Source organism: Talaromyces amestolkiae (assembly GCF_001896365.1).
Source record: "Talaromyces amestolkiae strain CIB chromosome Unknown scaffold4.1, whole genome shotgun sequence".
Classification (NCBI taxonomy): Eukaryota; Fungi; Ascomycota; class Eurotiomycetes; order Eurotiales; family Trichocomaceae; genus Talaromyces; species Talaromyces amestolkiae.
This window is the reverse complement of record NW_024468040.1, coordinates 1196565-1215801: the sequence shown is the minus strand read 5'-3', so window position 1 is coordinate 1215801 and position 19237 is coordinate 1196565. Positions and strand designations below refer to the sequence as shown.

General features: G+C 46.2%; 5 protein-coding genes across 5 annotated transcripts; 2 read left to right on the top strand and 3 right to left on the bottom strand.

The window, feature by feature from the left end:
* Positions 1–6: 6 nt before the first annotated feature.
* BHQ10_002982 (uncharacterized protein) lies at positions 7–1956 on the top strand (the record flags this gene model as incomplete). The annotated part of the gene is made up of 2 exons (XM_040875187.1): positions 7–381; positions 436–1956. 2 exons carry the CDS (start codon positions 7–9, stop codon positions 1954–1956), a joined length of 1896 nt encoding a protein of 631 aa, XP_040731486.1.
* A 697-nt stretch (positions 1957–2653) lies between these two features.
* BHQ10_002981 (uncharacterized protein) lies at positions 2654–3931 on the bottom strand (the record flags this gene model as incomplete). Its single annotated transcript, XM_040875186.1, has 1 exon — positions 2654–3931. One exon carries the CDS (start codon positions 3929–3931, stop codon positions 2654–2656), a length of 1278 nt encoding a protein of 425 aa, XP_040731485.1.
* Positions 3932–6033: 2102 nt separating this feature from the next.
* Positions 6034–7642, bottom strand: BHQ10_002980 (uncharacterized protein; the record flags this gene model as incomplete). Its single annotated transcript, XM_040875185.1, has 3 exons — positions 6034–6486; positions 6540–6894; positions 6945–7642. 3 exons carry the CDS (start codon positions 7640–7642, stop codon positions 6034–6036), a joined length of 1506 nt encoding a protein of 501 aa, XP_040731484.1.
* Positions 7643–12148: 4506 nt separating this feature from the next.
* On the top strand, positions 12149–16728 carry BHQ10_002979 (uncharacterized protein; the record flags this gene model as incomplete). The annotated part of the gene is made up of 10 exons (XM_040875183.1): positions 12149–12286; positions 12360–12635; positions 12689–12865; positions 12947–13290; positions 13352–13631; positions 13680–14421; positions 14479–14591; positions 14647–15396; positions 16395–16577; positions 16648–16728. 10 exons carry the CDS (start codon positions 12149–12151, stop codon positions 16726–16728), a joined length of 3084 nt encoding a protein of 1027 aa, XP_040731483.1.
* A 577-nt stretch (positions 16729–17305) lies between these two features.
* BHQ10_002978 (uncharacterized protein) lies at positions 17306–18897 on the bottom strand (the record flags this gene model as incomplete). The annotated part of the gene is made up of 2 exons (XM_040875182.1): positions 17306–18710; positions 18761–18897. 2 exons carry the CDS (start codon positions 18895–18897, stop codon positions 17306–17308), a joined length of 1542 nt encoding a protein of 513 aa, XP_040731482.1.
* Positions 18898–19237: the final 340 nt, after the last annotated feature.

The window sequence follows — 19237 nt, the reverse complement described above, 5'->3', positions numbered from 1 at the left end:
GGCATTATGTCGTCCTTTTTCACAATCCCAGCGTCTCAGCGCAAGCGGAAGAGAGACGATCGTGTGGTCGCACCTGGGTCAAAGAAGCGCGGAATTGCAGCAAAGGGAGATGCTCGAGAGGACGCATCACGGAGACGAAAAGAGTCCGAGGACGAATCTATATCAGGCAGCGATCTCGAAGACGACGAGGATGTTTCAGGATCTGAACGCTCCGACGATGCGACTTCAGAAGACTCGGACGAGGGCGAGACAGCAGCAGAGCGAAGATTGAAGCTTGCGGAAAGATATTTGGAAAATATTCGTGAGGAAGTTGACGAGGCTGGGTTTGATGCAGCTGAGATTGACCGTGATCTCATTGCTGAACGATTGAAAGAGGATGTCGTATGTTACTACTCACGTGTTGATCATTGATATCACGATCTAATCGTACTGCAGGACGAAGCAAAAGGTCGCATATTCCGAAAGATCGCATCGCAACTCAACTTCTCTAGTGCTTCACATTCTTTCTTCCGAGCCGATACCCAGACAACTACCGCCGTTGCTATCCATCCTCCATTCGCATACACCGTTTCAAAAGACCGAACCCTGATCAAGTGGGAACTAATCTCTCCCAAAACGCCGCAAGCTACACAAAATAATACAGAGCGGAAACGGCCAGACCATTCTGGAAAGAAGAAACCAGTCCAACTGAAATTCGTCAAGGGTCTGAAGAAAGTTCGGGGGAGCAAGGAACCTCAAGGACATACTGGAAATATCTTGACTCTTGCGGTCTCACCATCCGGCCGATATCTTGCCACGGGAGGTGAAGATAAGAAACTAATAATCTGGGACGCTGAAACGCTCGCTCCAATGAAAACATTTACGCAGCATCGGGACTCTGTCGCGAGTCTCTCGTTTACACGACACATTTCTTCACATAGCTCTGGAGAACAATTGTTCTCCGGCTCATTTGATCGTACAATCAAGACATGGTCTCTTAGCGCCGGAGGTCATGCATACGTTGAGACTCTATTCGGACATCAAGATCACGTTTCCGCGGTAGCATCGATGATGGCAGACCAATGCGTGAGTGTCGGAGCCCGCGACCGAACAGCCCGTCTATGGAAAGTCATTGACGAAACCCAACTCGTGTTCCGTGGCGAATCATCCAAGAAGGAAGAATACCAAAACAATGCCATTGACTGCGTGGCTGTTATACCGCCCACACACTTCGTTACGGGGTCCGATTCAGGCTCGTTATCACTGTGGTCTATCCACAAGAAGAAGCCTCTACATACCATCCAACTTGCACATGGAGTCGATCCGGTACCGCCCCCAGAAAAAGTATCGTCTGAAGCAGATCCTGAGATCGGGGCTCGCAACACCCGCTTCATGCGACCCATGCCGCGATGGATTACAGCCTTGAGCACGGTACCCGGTACAGATATCGTGCTCAGCGGAAGTTGGGACGGCTGGATCCGAGCATGGCGTGTATCAGACGACAAAAGAACACTCATCTCCCTCGGCCCCGTAGGCTCCGTCCGAACAACAGCTCAACCGAAACACACATTCTTCACCAACGGCGAAGACTCCAACCTACCGCAAGAACAACCTACTACAGACACTATGGAACTCTATCCTAAACCAGCCACCAATCTCAAAGAACCACTTCTCAAAGGCGTCGTAAATAGCATCGCAGTCTTTGAACGACGACCCGAAACCGCCTCAACAGCCAAGCCTCAAAAGAAGAATAAAATATCATCCTCGACAAAAGGTCAAGTCTCAAATACGCGCGGATTATGCATCGTAGCCGCCCTCGGCAAGGAGCATCGCTACAGTCGCGCCCAACCCTTCGCACAGAACCATTACACCGGTCCCAGTGCGCAAGGCCGGAATGGAGCGGTAGTCTTCGAAGTGCCGTTCTTCGATAATGTGGATCATGACCAGATAGAATTGGAGGCTGAGGCGGCTGAATAAATGTCTTTCTAAAGAGGGTTATGCATACATATCTTAATTTGATTCTGTATGTAACTAGCATTGATGGGTTGCATTTCTTTTTTCCTCTTCTTATCTTTTCTTTTCTTGCCTACTACGTGTTTGTGTGTGGGTATACTGTACATAACTTTTATTCATCAAGCGGCATGGATGATTGGGCATTAAATACAAAAAGTTTCTGTTTTCACTTTGGTACAATATTGATATTTGTAGAGTTTGATTCTGGAGAAGTCATAATCATTATCATCTTTGGAAGCAAAGAGTCTATTCGAACAAGCTATGATAAGTCCACCAAACCCTAAAACGACATAATCATAAGAAACGCCTGGCTGGAATGGATCGATAGAAATGGATGAGGTTTGAGGTCAAACCGAAAAGGGGCTGAGGACAGGGGATGATGTGCCACTGAGGAAAAGGTCTGAAAGTGTAGAAAGATAGGGAATAATAAGATTTAAGGCTTCGTTTGAGTAGAGGTAGAAGAAATGTTTCGTCAGTCACGAAGTGTACTTGAAGAAAACTCTGCTTTCCTTCGTTTAATTGCTCCAGCTTAATACTATTGTATCGTGATGGTCATATGGCAATATGTTGTGGACATCATGGTACTCTGTGATAGCGATGAACTGATCTAAGAATACTCTTCCAACATAATGCATCTTATACGATGAGTTGTACTATCTCTTCAACGCCTGTTGTTTCTCGATCTCCTCGTTGCCGGGACAGGCATTTCATCTTCCGAGTCATCATTAACGGTGATGGCGTTAGTAGCTGACGAACCGGCACCCGTACTGTGGGGAATTGAATTGTTTCTGGGATTTACGAAACCCCCTCTGTTGGTTGATGTCCCGGCAGCTGCCCGGCCCTGTGCTTGAGATAATGGTGCTCTATGTGTGTGAGATCTAGACAACCCTAATGTACGGGCTGAAGCTCCGTTGGCTGAACGATTCTGAAACCCTGATGTCGGATTTGATGCGGTTCTAGATAATCCCCTTGAAATGGGATTGCTTCGATAGGAGGCATTCTGGMCCGGTCTCCGAACGGGCGCTGGGCGAATTGGCTCGTCTTCATCATCTTCTTCATCATCTTCGGGATCGTTGTCGGAACTAAAATTCCATTGAAAATTACGTGACCCACTCGACTCTGAACCGGGTGATTCTGTATGTGTCCCCGGATGTATATCGTCGCTTCGATCGCCTATTACTGTAGAACGATCTGTAATGTATCCGCCTTCGCTATCCTGACTGTTCTCGTAGTGTATGGAACCGTCGTCAATGAATGATTCCATCTCTTCATCATCGTCGTCCTCTGAGTTGCTGCTGGATTCCTCTGAATTGTCGTCTTCTTCCTCTTCCGACTCATTATCGCTTGTATGGGTCATTGAAGAGGCGTCCATCTGGCCTATAGGTCCATTTCCTAACCAGACTGGTGGCAAGAATGGATGATTGTGCAACGGGTGATGGTGATGATGGTGAAAATGATGATGATCAATCATGCCGTGCGCTTCATCGTATAACTGCTGGGCAACATGGAATGGTAATGGATGCGGGTAGTTGTCCACCCATGCGTCGTCATAGTCTGTCATATCATCGTCCATCTCTTCATCCTCATCATCCTCATCGTCATCCTCATTGTCATCATCTTCGTCGTCCTCGTCCGTCATATCCGAGAAATCCTCCGAGTCGCCAATCGAGCCATCCTCGGCATGATATCCACAATTCACACATTCGTCCTCTTCTAGCTCCCAAGCACAGTTCGGACATCTCGTTACTCCGTCGTCGGCATCATAAATTGGACCTACATGATGGGGTTTCGGCTTGAAACAACCCTGAAATAGACCACCGGTATTTGGATTTTCGCTCGTCTTATCTGCTTCGAGTTTTTCCGCTTCCTCGCGCTGGTTCTTTGAATGTTCTGCCGTAGTTTCGCCTTTTTCTAGAAGCTCTGCGTTGCTGGTAAACATTTGAACGATGGCTCTGACCTGTGATAACGACTGTATGAGTATTTAGAACAACGGAGAAACTCTTGGAATGACTGACCAAGTATGCAGGAGCCGGTTGAATCTTCACTTGGGCTCTACAATCTGGACAAGTTTTGTGTGACCTTCCACTGCTAAACCATGACGTGAGGCACTTTTCTGGTTAGTGAGTCGTTATTGAACGCGTCAAACTGGTATGACCTACCCCATAGCAGAAGGTATGGCCGCATGCCAAAGTATACGGCTCGTATAGTGGGCGAACGCAGATACCACATTGTATAAGTGCACGAACTTCTTCAACGTGCCCTTGAAGTGTTTGCAGAAGCTTTTAAATGTTAAGAAGTTTTCTCGATAAATTGAAAGAATACCGACTTACTCCAGACGAGTCAACCATGACCGAACTCTCTGTTTCTTTTTCTTTCTCTTGTGCTATATGCGGCGTAGCCGATGTTGAACCCATGGCGACCTTGGCTTTCTTCTTGTCTTTGACGGCCATCACACAGCTAGGGGTCGGGGAAAAGAAATATGTCTCTTCAAATATCTTGCAGCGGAAAAACGTGTATTCGCGAGATCGTGGACTTCAAAAATGTGGTGTTCGAGGGAAAAATCGTGGGCTTTCCTAGCAGGGACGAGACCGCCAAAAGTCGAAGTCGAGACTGATGGAGATGTTTCGTGTTGCTTCAGCTCATGGTGGTCGTACCGACTCGTGATTTTCCGATAGATAACTGGAAGGGCAGGCAAGCAGCAGCAACGTCAGAGACAAATCGCAGAAGAGGATGCAATAATTATGATAAGCGGTGTTCGTGCTATCCAACAAAGTCCAAAAAGGATAGGTATATGGACCTTACCGCCTGATATTGCCTAACGCCGCGGCGCGTAGCATCACGTGACACAGGCGGTAAGCACCGGCCAATGGCATTAGAATGAATGGATCGTCCGGCGGGGCTCCTCCTTGCGCCAGTGGGGCTGCCCAATCGAGGCTCATTGAAGATCCGACGTCACGTGAAAGCATCACATCGCGTGCACTCTCGGCGCTTATTGAGAACTGTCACTTTCGGTTCACCAATGGCTGACTTGTTTCTCGTGGTGATGTGAACATGTCAAAGAAGACCATTACAGTTCCAGCATGAATACTCGAATAGCCTGCTTGGTGAGGTCAGCTTTACAGGCGTATTGGTATTCATGAGTCCACTCGTATTGACGCTATCGACACAGGGCAATTCTGTTTCTACACAGTATGTATTACGTAGCACTACAGCATACATTGTATATAACTGGCTTCGTATTGAGAAATATGTTACAATACGCATGACGTGCTCCGGATACTCGAGCCCAAACCAGAAATTAGGCGTAATATTACGCACTGGTACGAAAACGTGACAAGGTCCACCCTCTGCTGTTTAAATACAGAACAATACCCATTCCTCTTTCTTCGTCTTCGTCTATCTCAATGCATTCGCAAGTGACACGATATACTCACCGAAATATTTAATCGAGTATTGAGGCCTTTCTATAGCCATGCGACCCATTTTTAATCATATTCAAAATTACGAACGCCGACTTTCCGTTTTGTGCCGCACAACTGATTAACTTACAATTTCAGGTTGAAAGTCGCCATGAACATCAGGGAAGGCAAGATCCGAGAACTCACCCATACGCAGACTGAGTGACTCTCTTCGAGGCTATGTTTCGTTTACTATTTCAATGCTAGATGGAAGAATCAACTAAATTCGTTTAACTACGTCCATTCTTGATCAATCTGAACCCAGACCCGCTCACAGAAGCCCGGTTAATATCAATTTCCCTTGCGACAAACATCACCTGTATCCAGGCAGTCATATTAAGCAGATACTGAATACTGCCACATCGGAATAAAGACAAGAACGCTGGAATAACCACACCAGAGGAATTAACGACCCAGAGCAACTGATCACCCAAGAACAATTTGTATATCGAAAGCGCCCAGAACAGCATAACGCAATAGAAGAATGCAACCCAACTTATGCGATTACACAATGATTATATACCTGAAACACAAAAGAAACTCGTCGCGTTATCATAGCAGCCAGCGACCCAGACGTTATGCCCTATGCAGCAACAGTCTCCTCCTGGTATACACCTTTCTTCCGCCCAGTCTGTCTGGTCTCGTCAGAAACTAGATGACTGTCACCGATATAGCCCATCTGCACCAACTCATCCCTGACTATCTCTCGGTCCATAGCCTCGAGAAATTCGATTTGCTCCCGAATGAAATTCTTTGTTGCTATTGTATCAAATGGCCTGTTTGCCCGCTTGCGATCCCTCAACTTTCGACCCATTTCTTGACAACGATCTTGCAAAATTTCAAATCGGTATTCGGCGTATTGGTGGTAGAGCTCCTTGAGGTCAGAGATAGCACGCACTGTGTGGAGGACAGTGTCGTCCTTGACGGCCGCTGATTTTGGGCGGAAGGAAGTCACGGAGGTAATACGCTCGGCGGCGCCTAGTGCACGAAGGGCTTGATGTTCGATATAACGGCCTTGAAGAATGACAGCGGAGCCCTATCGATGTTAGTGTGGTATCCTGAGGGGAGATTTATTACAGAAAGACATACCATTTGGGGCCCGCGCACTTTGACAGTACCACCATTACCCTTACGCAACATGGTTTCGCCGCCAACCATAGAGGAGCAGTCAGATAGCATGGTCACACAGACAAAAGGATAGCTGTCAGTGTGCCAGTCGACAACTGGCTTGTCATCATCTTCCAAAGCGCAGTCGGCAACGCCCTCATCAGCGTTGCGGTGTACAATTTCCAGCTCCTTGGCCTTTTCTTCTTCGCTCTTCACAGCAATGTTGACATGAGCAATTTCCCAGTCCATGACAGGAACCAGGTCAATGCCGGCAATCTTGGAGATAATTTCCAGGACTTCAGGGCTCTTCCAGGCGTCATAGATGAACGGTGCGCATCTTTTATCACTGTGAGTATGGATATATCTGCAAAGGGACTGACAACATACTCTGGAGCAAAGCCACGCAACTGGCATTGAGAAAGGTTACTGGAAAACTTGTACTTGTCCCAAACTTTCTCGTCTAGGATCTCCGCTCGCATCTGCTTGACCGCTTCCTCGCTGAAGAGGGGGAAAGGCTCAGATACACCTACAGGAGAGATACCTTTCCCTTCGGGATAGTCAAGCTCCTGCATCGTCCACACTTTTGAGGGAGGTGTGAACTTGATATGCTTGGCTGGGTCAAAAGGAACGCGATCACAGGGAGCTAGGTCTGATTTCACGGGGATGATAGGCTTGCTTTTATTGACTGAAGGCTTCTGGGGAGCCACTTGGACTTCTTCGGTAGACTCAATAAGAAGTTCTTGTGTAGCTTCCTGAGCAGCATCCTGAACAACTTCTTGAGACATTTTTTGGTGTGTTTCTTGCCGCAACTCTTCTGCGGCCTCTTGAGTCGACTCTTCATGCAACTCTTGGGGCTTTTGCAGAAATGTCTCCTGAGTGGTTTCTGATAAGATCGTTTCGGACGCTTCTTGTGAAGATCCCTGGATACCTTCTTCAGGCATCTTTTGTGTAACTTCTATTGAAACTGCTTCCGGGCTCTTGGGTGAGAGATCATGGGGAATATAGTGATATGTTTCGTTGGGAATGTCATTCATGATGGGGGCTTCTGGAAGCAATGGGGCGGTCATAATATTTGTGGCAGCCATGATTCTGGTAAGGTATCAGAATGGTGGCTGAAGAAGATATAACCAGTGCGGTGTAAGGAAAGGGGCATGACAAAGAATAACGCTTTTGTGGACACCACCCACCGGAAGGTCGTTTATCACAGATAAGGACGGCTTTAACAACAAGATATGCTTTGCAATAAAGCTTACTCGATAGTCTGATATCTGGGGTTGACCAGAAGATGACGCTCTTACTTATACTTATCGGCATCCCTTACTTTACGTCTGCTAAGATTTTTGGAGCGAAGCGACTTTGAGCAGTTCCGTGCCCGTTGTCGGTGCAACTTCTCAGGGAAAGCTACGAATCTGGACCATCGTGATTACTGTCGACCCGCCAACCGACATACCATACTATACCGAGTTGGTTACGACGACCCGGCAGATACCTGTGTGGCGTCCAGAATCAATGTTCCAATTCAGACGAGACATGCCCTGATGACTTGTGTATATTGGGCCTAGGAGTCAAATCTGCAAAAACCAATAAAGATTGTCACGCTGTGATCCGGTTCAATCATTATTCGAACGACTATGACACATCAAAAATCTAGCGCAAGTAGTGGCAAATCCACTCCCCAGCCTACTCCTTGTCTGTATGGAAATTGTGCCTGTGTTTGGTTTGGCACCAACCACCACCTCGACGCCATAAATTGGTTTGACTCTTACCAGTGGATACAGCTTGAATCACGATGATACCACGTATTCGCGATGATTAGTGGGTCATGGATGATAGCTATGTTTATCCGTAGCTGGTCCGACAAACTTGGCATGGAAGAAGCGAAAGAACATATCTGGAAACTTAGTTTTGAGATGAGCGACAAATCATGAACTCATGATAGCAGGTTGGATGGACATGGAGGACAAGAGAAAGTAGCAGGATGCGCCGGATCAGATCCAGGCGAGGTGTGGAGGGGCAGTCGCAACAACGTTCCGGCTGAGTGGATTCGAATGGACTTTTTGACTCGTTTTGGGATATAGGATCTGGATCGTCAAAGCGGGCGATAACCCATTATCGGTACTTTGCTACTCGCCCTACTGACTTTACAGCCTAACTAGCGTGTAGGTACTGCTGCCTTGTCTATCATCCGTTATCGGCATTTCACCGTGCTTCCAACTTGAACTCTATCGCTTTTATTTTCTGCTCGTGTTAACGGATATAGCGATCTTCATCATATCATCATGACGATGGCGATGATAAGAGGTACTCTCAATATCCTGAGCTGACTAACTAGAATATGAGCAGCGTACATGACCCGGAGAAATAAGGAAGGTATGGCCTTTTTCAACATTGAAAATCCATCCGGACAGGGTCCAGAATGAAGCTAGGTGACATTTTTTTCCCGAATCCCACATAGGATAAATTCACAATCCGTTTACTCAATCCTCTTTTATATGTCAACAATAAAGCATCCGGAGACGCTCGAGGCTTGAGCGGGGTTGAGCTGTTCTAGCTCTACGGAAAGCGAATCCCGCCAGCCACACAGACATGTCCGTTTCATGTATCCAACGTATTTTATATTGATTACCCAGTGAAAGGACGAACTCTAAAAGGATTCCAGATTAGGAAAGATATTAAAATGGAACATATTACATTCTGTCGCAGGGGACAATTTTATCAATTCTCAAGTTATCAGGAGGCTAAATAGTATGGACATGTCTATGATCTACATAGTCAAGCGTCTCAGTTCGTCTTGTAGGAAGGTTACAGCGAACTTTGTTTGGTATCGAATCACAAGGCTTGGGAGAAGATCGAGCTGATAAGTACACCTACATGATATTGATATCTCCATCGACTTTGATAGGGGATGACCTTCCAAGTCCTGTTGATTAAGTAGACGCTCATCATAGATAGGCCTTCAAACGGGGAGGAGATATCGACAACCAATCAAATTCACATTCTGCAAAAATAACCAAAGCCAGCTAATCAGAGATACTGAAATACTTTAATTTCAACTTAGGCTTAGTGCCGGCGCTTATCCTCACGTGCCAAGTACAAGCTCGGACTACTCAGAAGCCGCCGGTTTGCTTCGTCCAGACCCACCGCGAGATTTCTCCAACGACGAACTCGACTTCCTGTTTCGCTGTTGGCCAATTTCTCCCATTTATCTGGTCTGGTATTCATTAAGTGCAAGGCTACTGAAGAATAATAAATCAATATGTCGTCGACTACCAAAGAAGCGGAGGGTTCTTCGTGGTCCAAGGCTGAGAAGAAATTCGAAAAGTGAGTTTGTTGCGAGCTATCTAGTCCCTGCAAATACAGCCACACCATATCAGTATACACTGCGTTCTATGAACATTCTCAGACGTATTTCCAATCTTCCCCATCTTTCTGTCTTCAAGCATATCCTTCCCACCAGTCAAGATTCATCTTTCCCTTGCCGCCACCAGGAACACACTACCACCCCATAGCTCCGAGGAGGCGTCCAATCCTCAATGGACACGGCATGTTTACTGCATCTCCTAAGCAATCTACAAAAACGGACGAAAGCATGGTCCTTCGTCTGTATACCGCCTCCTCTTGACTCACTCTATTTTCCATCGATCACATGCCCTTTTGCTATAGACCCTCTTTTTTTCCGCTTCGACTGACAACGGCTTTTTTTATTTCTGGTATAGTAAAAGCGCAAGTGAATATTATGACCCGTGTCAGGAGTTTGCAGATCGGAGCATCAGGTGCATGCGCCGGAATGCGGGCGACCGCGAGATGTGCGGTGACTATTTCCAGTGAGTATAGACGATGCTTGAATGTTACTTTTGCAATTTTTGGTTTTACCTTCCCCTTCATTTTCCTTTTAAGGTTGATTGTACTGTTTTTGGAAGGCTGGTAGGCTGTGGCGATGCCGTACGATTGGGCTTTATTCAATTTGTTGGGGCTTGTTTAGTAAATGTTTCACGCTGATGCTAATTCATCTAACTATAGGGCCTATCGTGACTGTAAAAAAGAGTGGGTATGTACTGAGCTCTCCCACACCTGGTTAGGTGCTTCTATTGCGCATCCTATTCTTCTATGCAGATGTGCAAATGGATATCCTCACCACCAAAGTCTATCAAGTATGCTGACCGTTATATTCAGTTGAATTCAAGAAAACTTGCCAGAGCCAAAGCAGCATCGGAACAACAGCCGCAGCAGCAACAGTCATGACATCGTATTCTATCTTCAGAGACATCACTCTCGTGGATCCACACCATGATAATACGAGTTTCTGGTCCGGTTAGGTCAGTGGTCAGTCCTGATCCTGTCCTTACCTCATTAGCCCATTGAAACCCATAATCCTCTCAACAACACCTCCCCATTATCATTCATGTCATCATTCGAGGAATACCAAGAGGTCCTCAAATCGGACTGTCTGTTCCTCTATATCGCGGTCCGTCGGGACCAGAAAGATCATTCTCTCTCTTCCCGGCTAGGGATCTTCATTCCCGATTCAGCAATCGTGTGCTATCACATACCACCAACAGAAAGGTCGTGGGCCTGGCTTCATGCACTGTTATCATTTCATCTAGTCGTTTCAGCCCCTGGTGTCCACATTCGCATTGGCGTTCTGTTATGTTTATTAATTTTCATGTACTTTTATATGTACGAATAAGCTTTTTGTATAATTATATTGCGATTCCGAAGTACTTTACTCGGATCGTTGGTCCAATTATGGGTGACTGGCGCTACATGTGCAGTAAGTTCAGACGAGGATATTGACGAATTGTTTCCTCGACGCATGTGATATGCAGATGTGGACTGAACGTAAATTGCTCTAAATACGTACGGAGGTAGATGATGCATGTCTGTGGCACTATAGCACGGAGATCCGTATGTCTACCTCCGCTCAGGTGACCGGAGTCTGCCTATGCATCAACGACTGGTTGATTTGACCTGTGCAATTGTGCTTCCGAATCTTCAATCGCTGTGCTGGCAGGTTGAAAAATCCTCCCTCTTTAGATAATGCATTTGGAACAAGACATGAAGCTTTCATGGCTTCCGGATTCAATCAATGAATTTGGCACAATATTGAAAGCCCTTAAATGTTGGTACTGGATTATCAMCCTAAAGAGCAAGTTGAGMAAGCCAATAGCATGTTCACTATATATTTGAACTATATAATATGTTTATTTTGGTCCTACGATGAACAAAGTGCTTCTCAATTATGACCGACTATTCAGGCAGCGGGCGCAGTGCCTTGAGGATCAATATTGTGATATTACCCAAAAGATCAAAAGTAAACAAATATTTGATGCGTGACGTCTAGATAATCGTAGGGATGCGGAAGGAAGGCGGTGGTGCTCCTCCCCGCATTTTGCAAAAAAAAGATGTTGTGCCGGCTGAACCATAAGAGCACTGCTTCGTTGCTACACCAAAAGTATCGTTCATACGGCCTCATCTGGAGCTCGACAATAATATAGAGGCGCATCCACCATTCCTCTGGAAGAGATCGCCCAGGTAACAAGTACGGAACGAAGCAGAAAGACACAAGGCGTGGTGCGGGGAAGACGACAGCCATGTCCGCAACGGCAGATCCGGTGTTCCAGCGCCGGAACAAGCAGATACAAGAGGCCATTGACGCTCAGAATCTCAAGCAGGCTTTACAACTGATTGACAAGAGGATCAAGAAGGGCGAGGATACGAGATTTTTGAGAGTGAGTTTGTTTCCAAAGCGACTTGACTGGCTCAATTATGCGCAAAATAGCTGATACCGTCGTTCAATCTCAGGCATGGAAAGCGCATGTCCTCTTCCTCCACCCCGATCAAACGCATTCGCAACAAGGAATCGCCGCGACACTGGAAATTTGCAAGCTTGATCCTCCGACCACGGACTTGGACACTATAGACTTATTGAGCTCGACGCTAAGAGCGGTACCGGGCCATGACGGTACAGCTAGGAGTCTGTGGGAAAAGGCAGCAAAGGCAAAGCCCCAGGATCATGAAATTCAGTCACAATGGTTTACCAGGTCATTTGAAGGGGAGAACTGGCAGTCTGCGCAAAAGGTTACTGTAATCATATCTGGATTAATGAGCGAAATGCTGAACGATATTTATAGGCTGCGATGAGCCTCAACGCAAATTTCCCCAAGCAACGAAAGTATTATTTCTGGGCGATCTTCCTGTGCCATCTCTTGGCTGTCAATTCAGCTTCGTCCGAAACAGAACGCAAGCTCTTTGGAACCCTGGCATACCGCATGGTGTCCAAGGCCGCGGAAAATGTGCCGGCTGACCCTGTACGTATATCCATGACACTGCGGAGCCAATTTGCTCATCTGCCTTGAGATAAACAATGGAAAACTGATTTGAAAACATAGAAAGAATTGTTAAGCCCTCCGAGAGCCATTCAGACTGCCGAGGAGCTGATACTCCTAATCAAGATCTTCCAGGCGCAAGGCCGCGACGATGAAATCTTGAAGATACTCGACAGCGACAATCTTGGACTGAACTCACGTTTAGTTCAAAACGACTGGTTTTTTATCAGAGAAAAGCTCCTCTCTTTAGAAAGAGCCGAGAAATGGACGAGTGGCTTTGAGTATGCTAAAGAGCTTCTGAATATGCCAGAAGAAGACGAAGCTGCAAAGAAGCTTTTACAGGAAAGAGATGACTGGGGAGTCTGGAGTCTTTTGTTGACCTCGACTAAGAAGCTGAATGATAAAAAGTAAGCGTGTCAGATATCATATCTGTTTACATGGTTTGTGGCTAATATCGGACGGCATCAGAATATCTGAAGACACGATATCCTTTGTACAGAAACTCACACAACGTTTCCCAAAGTCAAGGAATGCCCATCTTGCTCTTCTAGAGGTTTCAATATTGAAACTGGAAAGCGGTGAACTCGAACAGCCTGACTTGCTTGCTGCTTATCAGAACTTTTATGACTTCAACAGTACCAAGATGTACTGTTTTGATGACGTTCGGAAATACGCCCCACACATCGACCAAACGCATATCTTGAAGCTGGTTGATTATGTTCTGGAGAAAGCTGGTGCCCAAGAAGATGTATGTGAATGATGGTGCTAATTTCTGTGCATAACTAATGTCTCTCAGATATCTACAACAGCGCAACAGATTACACTCATTAACGCCTACAAGCTAGAGTACTGTTTCAAAGTTTTTGCAGATCCCTCTTTATCGAAACAGCGTGTTGAAGACTTTGTCTCGCGCTGTCTCAAGATGTACCGCGCTATGAAAAAGGAAGAATCTACCGAGAAGACAATCGAAAATCAACCCAGAGACGACCTCGGACTACTCGCTGTCATGTGCCTCATACAACTTGATGAGCAATCGAAGCGAAGAAAAACTCCAAGCGCGGAATTGATTCGTTCTGCAGCTATCCTAGAACATCTCTGCCAAAACTCACCACACAACTATCAAATTCTGCTTCTTCTTGTGCGGGTATACCTCCTACTCGGTGCAGGTTCAATCGCTATGAAAACATTCAGCAAGCTTTCTGTCAAACAAATACAAAACGAAACTGTCGCACACAACTTATACACTCGTCTTGCCACAATCCACCCACTTGGAGCACCACCCATCGAAGCCGAATTCAAAGATTTCATTCCCGAAGTCGCTCTTTCTCAGGCCATTAGCTTTTACGACCATGCGGACCGAACAACAACACGTCAGCGAACAACCGGATTGAATCTCGGAAGCTATGTCAATGTTGAAGGTACAATTGAGCTTCAAGAAAGCTTGCGAAACAGTATCTGCAAACGAATGTGGGCTCTTGAAGCACGCCGCATTGATCGATTGCAAGTAAAGGATCGATTTTGGAGATTCGACGATATAAGTAAGTTTGCGTTCCACCATGTTTGATGACTATTCTTTAACATCGTTTACTTGTTAGCTTCGAACCAGTCGCAACTGGTAGACAAGCGAACTTTCGATGCGTTCATGAACTGTGAACCGTTAGATGGGCCGTCATTCGAGGAGAAATTGAGACTTGGGCCTTTGCCAAAGGTGGGATATACAGATACATAGCGAATTCTTTGCCAATACTGATAGATTGATACAGGAACGCTGGATACGTGCCACAAGCATAATTGACCGGATCTGGGTATTGAATCACCAACTACAATCACAAAAGCCCATTAAAGCAGATACCGCGCTTCCCGATATTGAGAAATTGGACTTGTCCGAGAATGTTGTTGATGATATGACACAAGTCGAGAAGACCAATGCCGAATGTCACCGTATCCTCTTGACAGCTACATTGTTACTGTCCGACTCTAAATCGGTCCCTGGACAAGACATCAACAAAGTCTTCAAACAGATGGAAGAATGGGTCTCAAAGACACTTGAAAGTGTTTCAGACGATGCGACTATTTTTGCAGAGACTGCAATTGCTCTACCATCAGAAGGGAATAGCAGACGGATACTGCCGTCCTGGCAATATCTTCACGCCAGTGTCTCGCTTCTAGAGACGCTGAAGGTATTATCATCAACAATATCATTAGTCGAAACATCAGCAAAGAAACTACCGAATTCGGGCGCTAAGCCAACGAAAGAAGTTGTGCAGGGTCTAAAGGAAGTCGCAACCAAACTTCAAGAAAAAGTCAAGTCAAACACACGAACTTTGAGGTCGAATGTCATAGGATCGGGTGTTCTCGGTGCGTTGACCGATCTGATATTCCAGCAGAATCAGGAAGATTCGACTGAGGCCAGCAGTGAGCTTGCTGAAGAATTGGAACAGACTCTAGATGCGAGTGATGTGGAGGTTTTCTGCGGAGAGCTCTTAGAAAGCTGGGAAGAGGCACTTGGGGGAGTATTATCACTTAAATAAACCTAGTGCAGCATTGTAAATAGAGAATCTAAAAAAGAATCATTACATAACATGCATATAATATCTACGCAACACTTCCATCAGCTGTATCATACAACGATTCCAATGCCCACTTCCATCTGAAGCGGATGCACGTGACCCGCTCGATCGCAAGCCCACATAAGCAGCCCTAAGCCCTAAGCCCTACCCGCTCGCCTACGGAAACACTTCGCGCAAAAAAACAACGCTAAACAATCCCCATCGAACCAAACCACTTTCGGCCACTAACACCCGCCCATTCTCTTACCCAGCGAATTCGGTGCGAACTTTTCCTCTACGACGACGACAATTCTTCGACAATCGACAACCGACAACCCTTTTCTCTTTTTTTCAACGAGAAAATCAAAAATTCGATAAAATGGCGAAGGAACGTTCCGGTCTCATTGTCGGCTTGAATAAGGGTCACGTATGTTCATTTTCCCTCTTTGTGATTGTGGACTAGGTGATGGGTTTCTGTTGGTGGATGTCGTGGTGCTGGGAGTTCTTTTTCGCCGATTATCTTCGTGTGTCGACGGTTCGATTATACGGTTCAATCCAGTTGCGTGTCGATCATGTGTGCTCGGAGCTTCGACGAGTCGATAAAAAAACGGAAGGGAATACATAGCTGGAATATGCATATGGAAGGACGAATACTCGCTTGTCTGGCCACAATCTCTATATCAAAACAACAGTTTCACCATCGATTACTCGATTTATGATTCGTTGAGTTTGGATTGTTGCGTCAACACGTACTTCTGAAAGAGATGGGAGTCAAATGTGCACGGTACACAATTATACTAAAATAACATGAACGACCGCTATGAGACACACGAACGACTCCGACCATCACGATGGAAAGCCCGCCGAGATTGAACTCCCATAACCACGACGAGACTCCACCATGGACTCATCTCTAGATCCAAGGAAGCAACATTGAACACATACTGATTGATAATCCATAGAAAACCACCCCTATCGAGACTAAGGCCCGCATCAGCCGCAGCAAGGGTCGTCTCTCTCGCCGCACCGCCTTTGTCCGTGACATCGTCAAGGAGGTTGCTGGTCTCGCCCCTTATGAGCGCCGTGTTGTCGAATTGTTGAGGAACTCCCAGGACAAGCGTGCCCGCAAGCTCGCTAAGAAGAGAGTACGCCATCTCCCTCTGTCGATTCCTTTTCTCGGAAAAGACAAAGCGTTGCTAACATGTTTTCGAATAGCTCGGCACAATCGGCCGCGCCAAGGCCAAGGTCGACGAGATGCAAAAGGTCATCGCCGAAGCCAGACGGGCTGGTCACTAAAGGAATCTTTTTTTCTTCTCAAAATAAAAAAAAGCCATTTCTTCCTTCCCTAGTGCTGTCTATGTTCTGTTTTTAACGTGCTTCCGAAAACCAAAAACCTGGGCGCAAATGCAATAATTCTACGCATTTACTTTTTTATTCTCCTCTTTTCCTGTTTGCTCTGCTACTGAGATATCGTTTGTTGGCCCATTGCCCGACCTCTCCCCCCATGGAACAACTGAATCGAATCGACTGCGATACGGGGTGTTTTCATTTTCTCTTTTATTTTTACCGATATCTACGGGCCCTTCAGATGATGTGGCAGGGTTTGGAAGAGGAGAAGGGGACGGAAGTGGATTGGATGGGGAGTGTTGAGGATATGGATGGTTGTGATATCCAAGTTTTTTCTGATCGATCATGTTCTCATACAACACATACACTAGATGAAATATGAAGATGAGATGTCGGACAAGGAGCTTTGCAAGTATTAAACATTGTACTTTTGCTACCATCTATCTACTCTTCAGGAGTGAGGTAGAATACAGTAAGAATACGTAATTCATTCTGGTCATTCACGTCTATCATGAACTATCATACATCATTTCTTCCCGGGAAGTTTGAGCCATTTCGGCACTCCTCCCTTCTTAACTCCCTGGGACTTGCTTCCACCTTCTTCACTATCCTTCATGCCAAGTCTATTCATAAGTGATGGTTTATCCTTTTCTTCTTCGACAACTTCCGGCACAGTCGGAATGCGTATGTCTTGTGCCTGGCTGCTAAGTTCTGGCTTTAATAGCGTTGTTGTTCGGGTCGCTGCCGCCATGGCAGATGCTTGATTATTATCAACCCACGTGAAATTAACAAGGACTCTTCCTCGTAGACCTTGATCCTTGATAAGGTAGTGTTGGTCTGAATCTGGGATGGTTTGACTTGCGCCGCCTGGATTTGTTCGAGGCTTCGCTGTTGCACCAAATACCACTAATAAAAACTTCTCGTTGGCAAACTTTGCGTTCAAGCAGCCTCGCACAAATGTATATAGAGTTGAACCTGTATCAGTTTGTTTGAATTTGGCAACGACCTGGCTTTGCTCTGGAAACCGGACTTTGACATCAATTTCTGTGATGGCTGCCAATTTCTCTTGCTCTGCTGCTGCCTTCTCGGCAATCTCTTTATCGCTTGGAAGACGCACATTCTTAGACAGCTGGTTGAGTCGTCCTTGATGTGATTTGGCGTGCTCGATGCTGGGAACATAGTCTTCCTCGTTGTAGGATGTCAAAGCTGAACGAGGCGTTGTATTCGTTGGTGGTTTATACACGGTGACTGGACGGTCAGAAACTAGGGGAGAAAGAGTTTCTGTTTGTTCGACCTCTGATGCGGGTAAATCGGTTGGCTGTGTTATATCGTCTTGTGTATCCATGACATCGGCTTGGGTTGTTGCCGCAGGTTCTACTAATTGCGCAGGCTCAACAGCAGTTGCAGCTACCGGTGTTCCAGCTGGAGCTTTCTCCTCACCAAGCGACTCAAAATACTTATCAATCATCGCCACCGCTTCTTCGAATGGTTGTTGCGTCGTTCGGAAAGATAATCGGAAGAGCACATTGCCACTATTAAAACCTAATTGTGCCAACGACTTTTGTAAATCCGAGAAATCGGATAATTCTCGACCCATTACTGAAAGTACCGGTGTCTGATAATATAACCTTCCAGTTCCATTATTTCCACTATCCGTGGCAGGCGCCGCTCGAGCTGTTAAATTTCTCGTAGATCCATTTCCGGCCACACCTGCTTCGAACTTTCGTAACACAAGCCATAAAGTCGTTGTGCTAGGGAATTTATCAAGAAGTCGGCCGTTTGGAGCACCTTGTGCTTCGGATTGTGGAAGTTGGAGGGCGACGGTTACAACGGACGGTGATTTTGAGAGCTGGACGAGCTCGAGTTTTGCGCCGGAGCTTAGACCGGACAGCCGGAATATGAGCGACAAATCAACTTGTTTACTCTGATGTCTGTACAAATCGTCAGTGTGATGCTTTCCTTTCACAAAAAGCTTACTCACTTGAGGCCATATTGACTGGCATCCAGTCCTAGCTTGCTGCAAGCTTCTTGCAGTACATCTGCTAATGGCTTCGACGGATTTGTCTTGACAGTAGCTCTTCTAGCTGTAGAATCAATCACCACCACATGCGAGCTCATGGTTAAAGATGCACTGAGTTTTGAAAGTTGATAAAGCGCCCCGGATTGTATTTGTAAAGCGGGGCAGCTTTACTTTGATGCTTCCAACGTCGATAAAGTCAATATGCAGTGTAGATTCCAAAATTATCTTCAAGAATATGAGCCTGTTATCCAGAATGAGACAAATGAAGTCGTTGATAAGGATCAGCTTGCTAAGCAGAGATGTTCAAGAAATTCGATGAGATTCCGACTCTTTCAACTTTGTATGGGCAACGGCAGGCACCCGCTGAGCGTCATTCTAAGGAAGGTCCGTCCCAAAAAGGTTACCGCCTGGCCCGAGCTCCCTCGCAGTCTCGCGTCG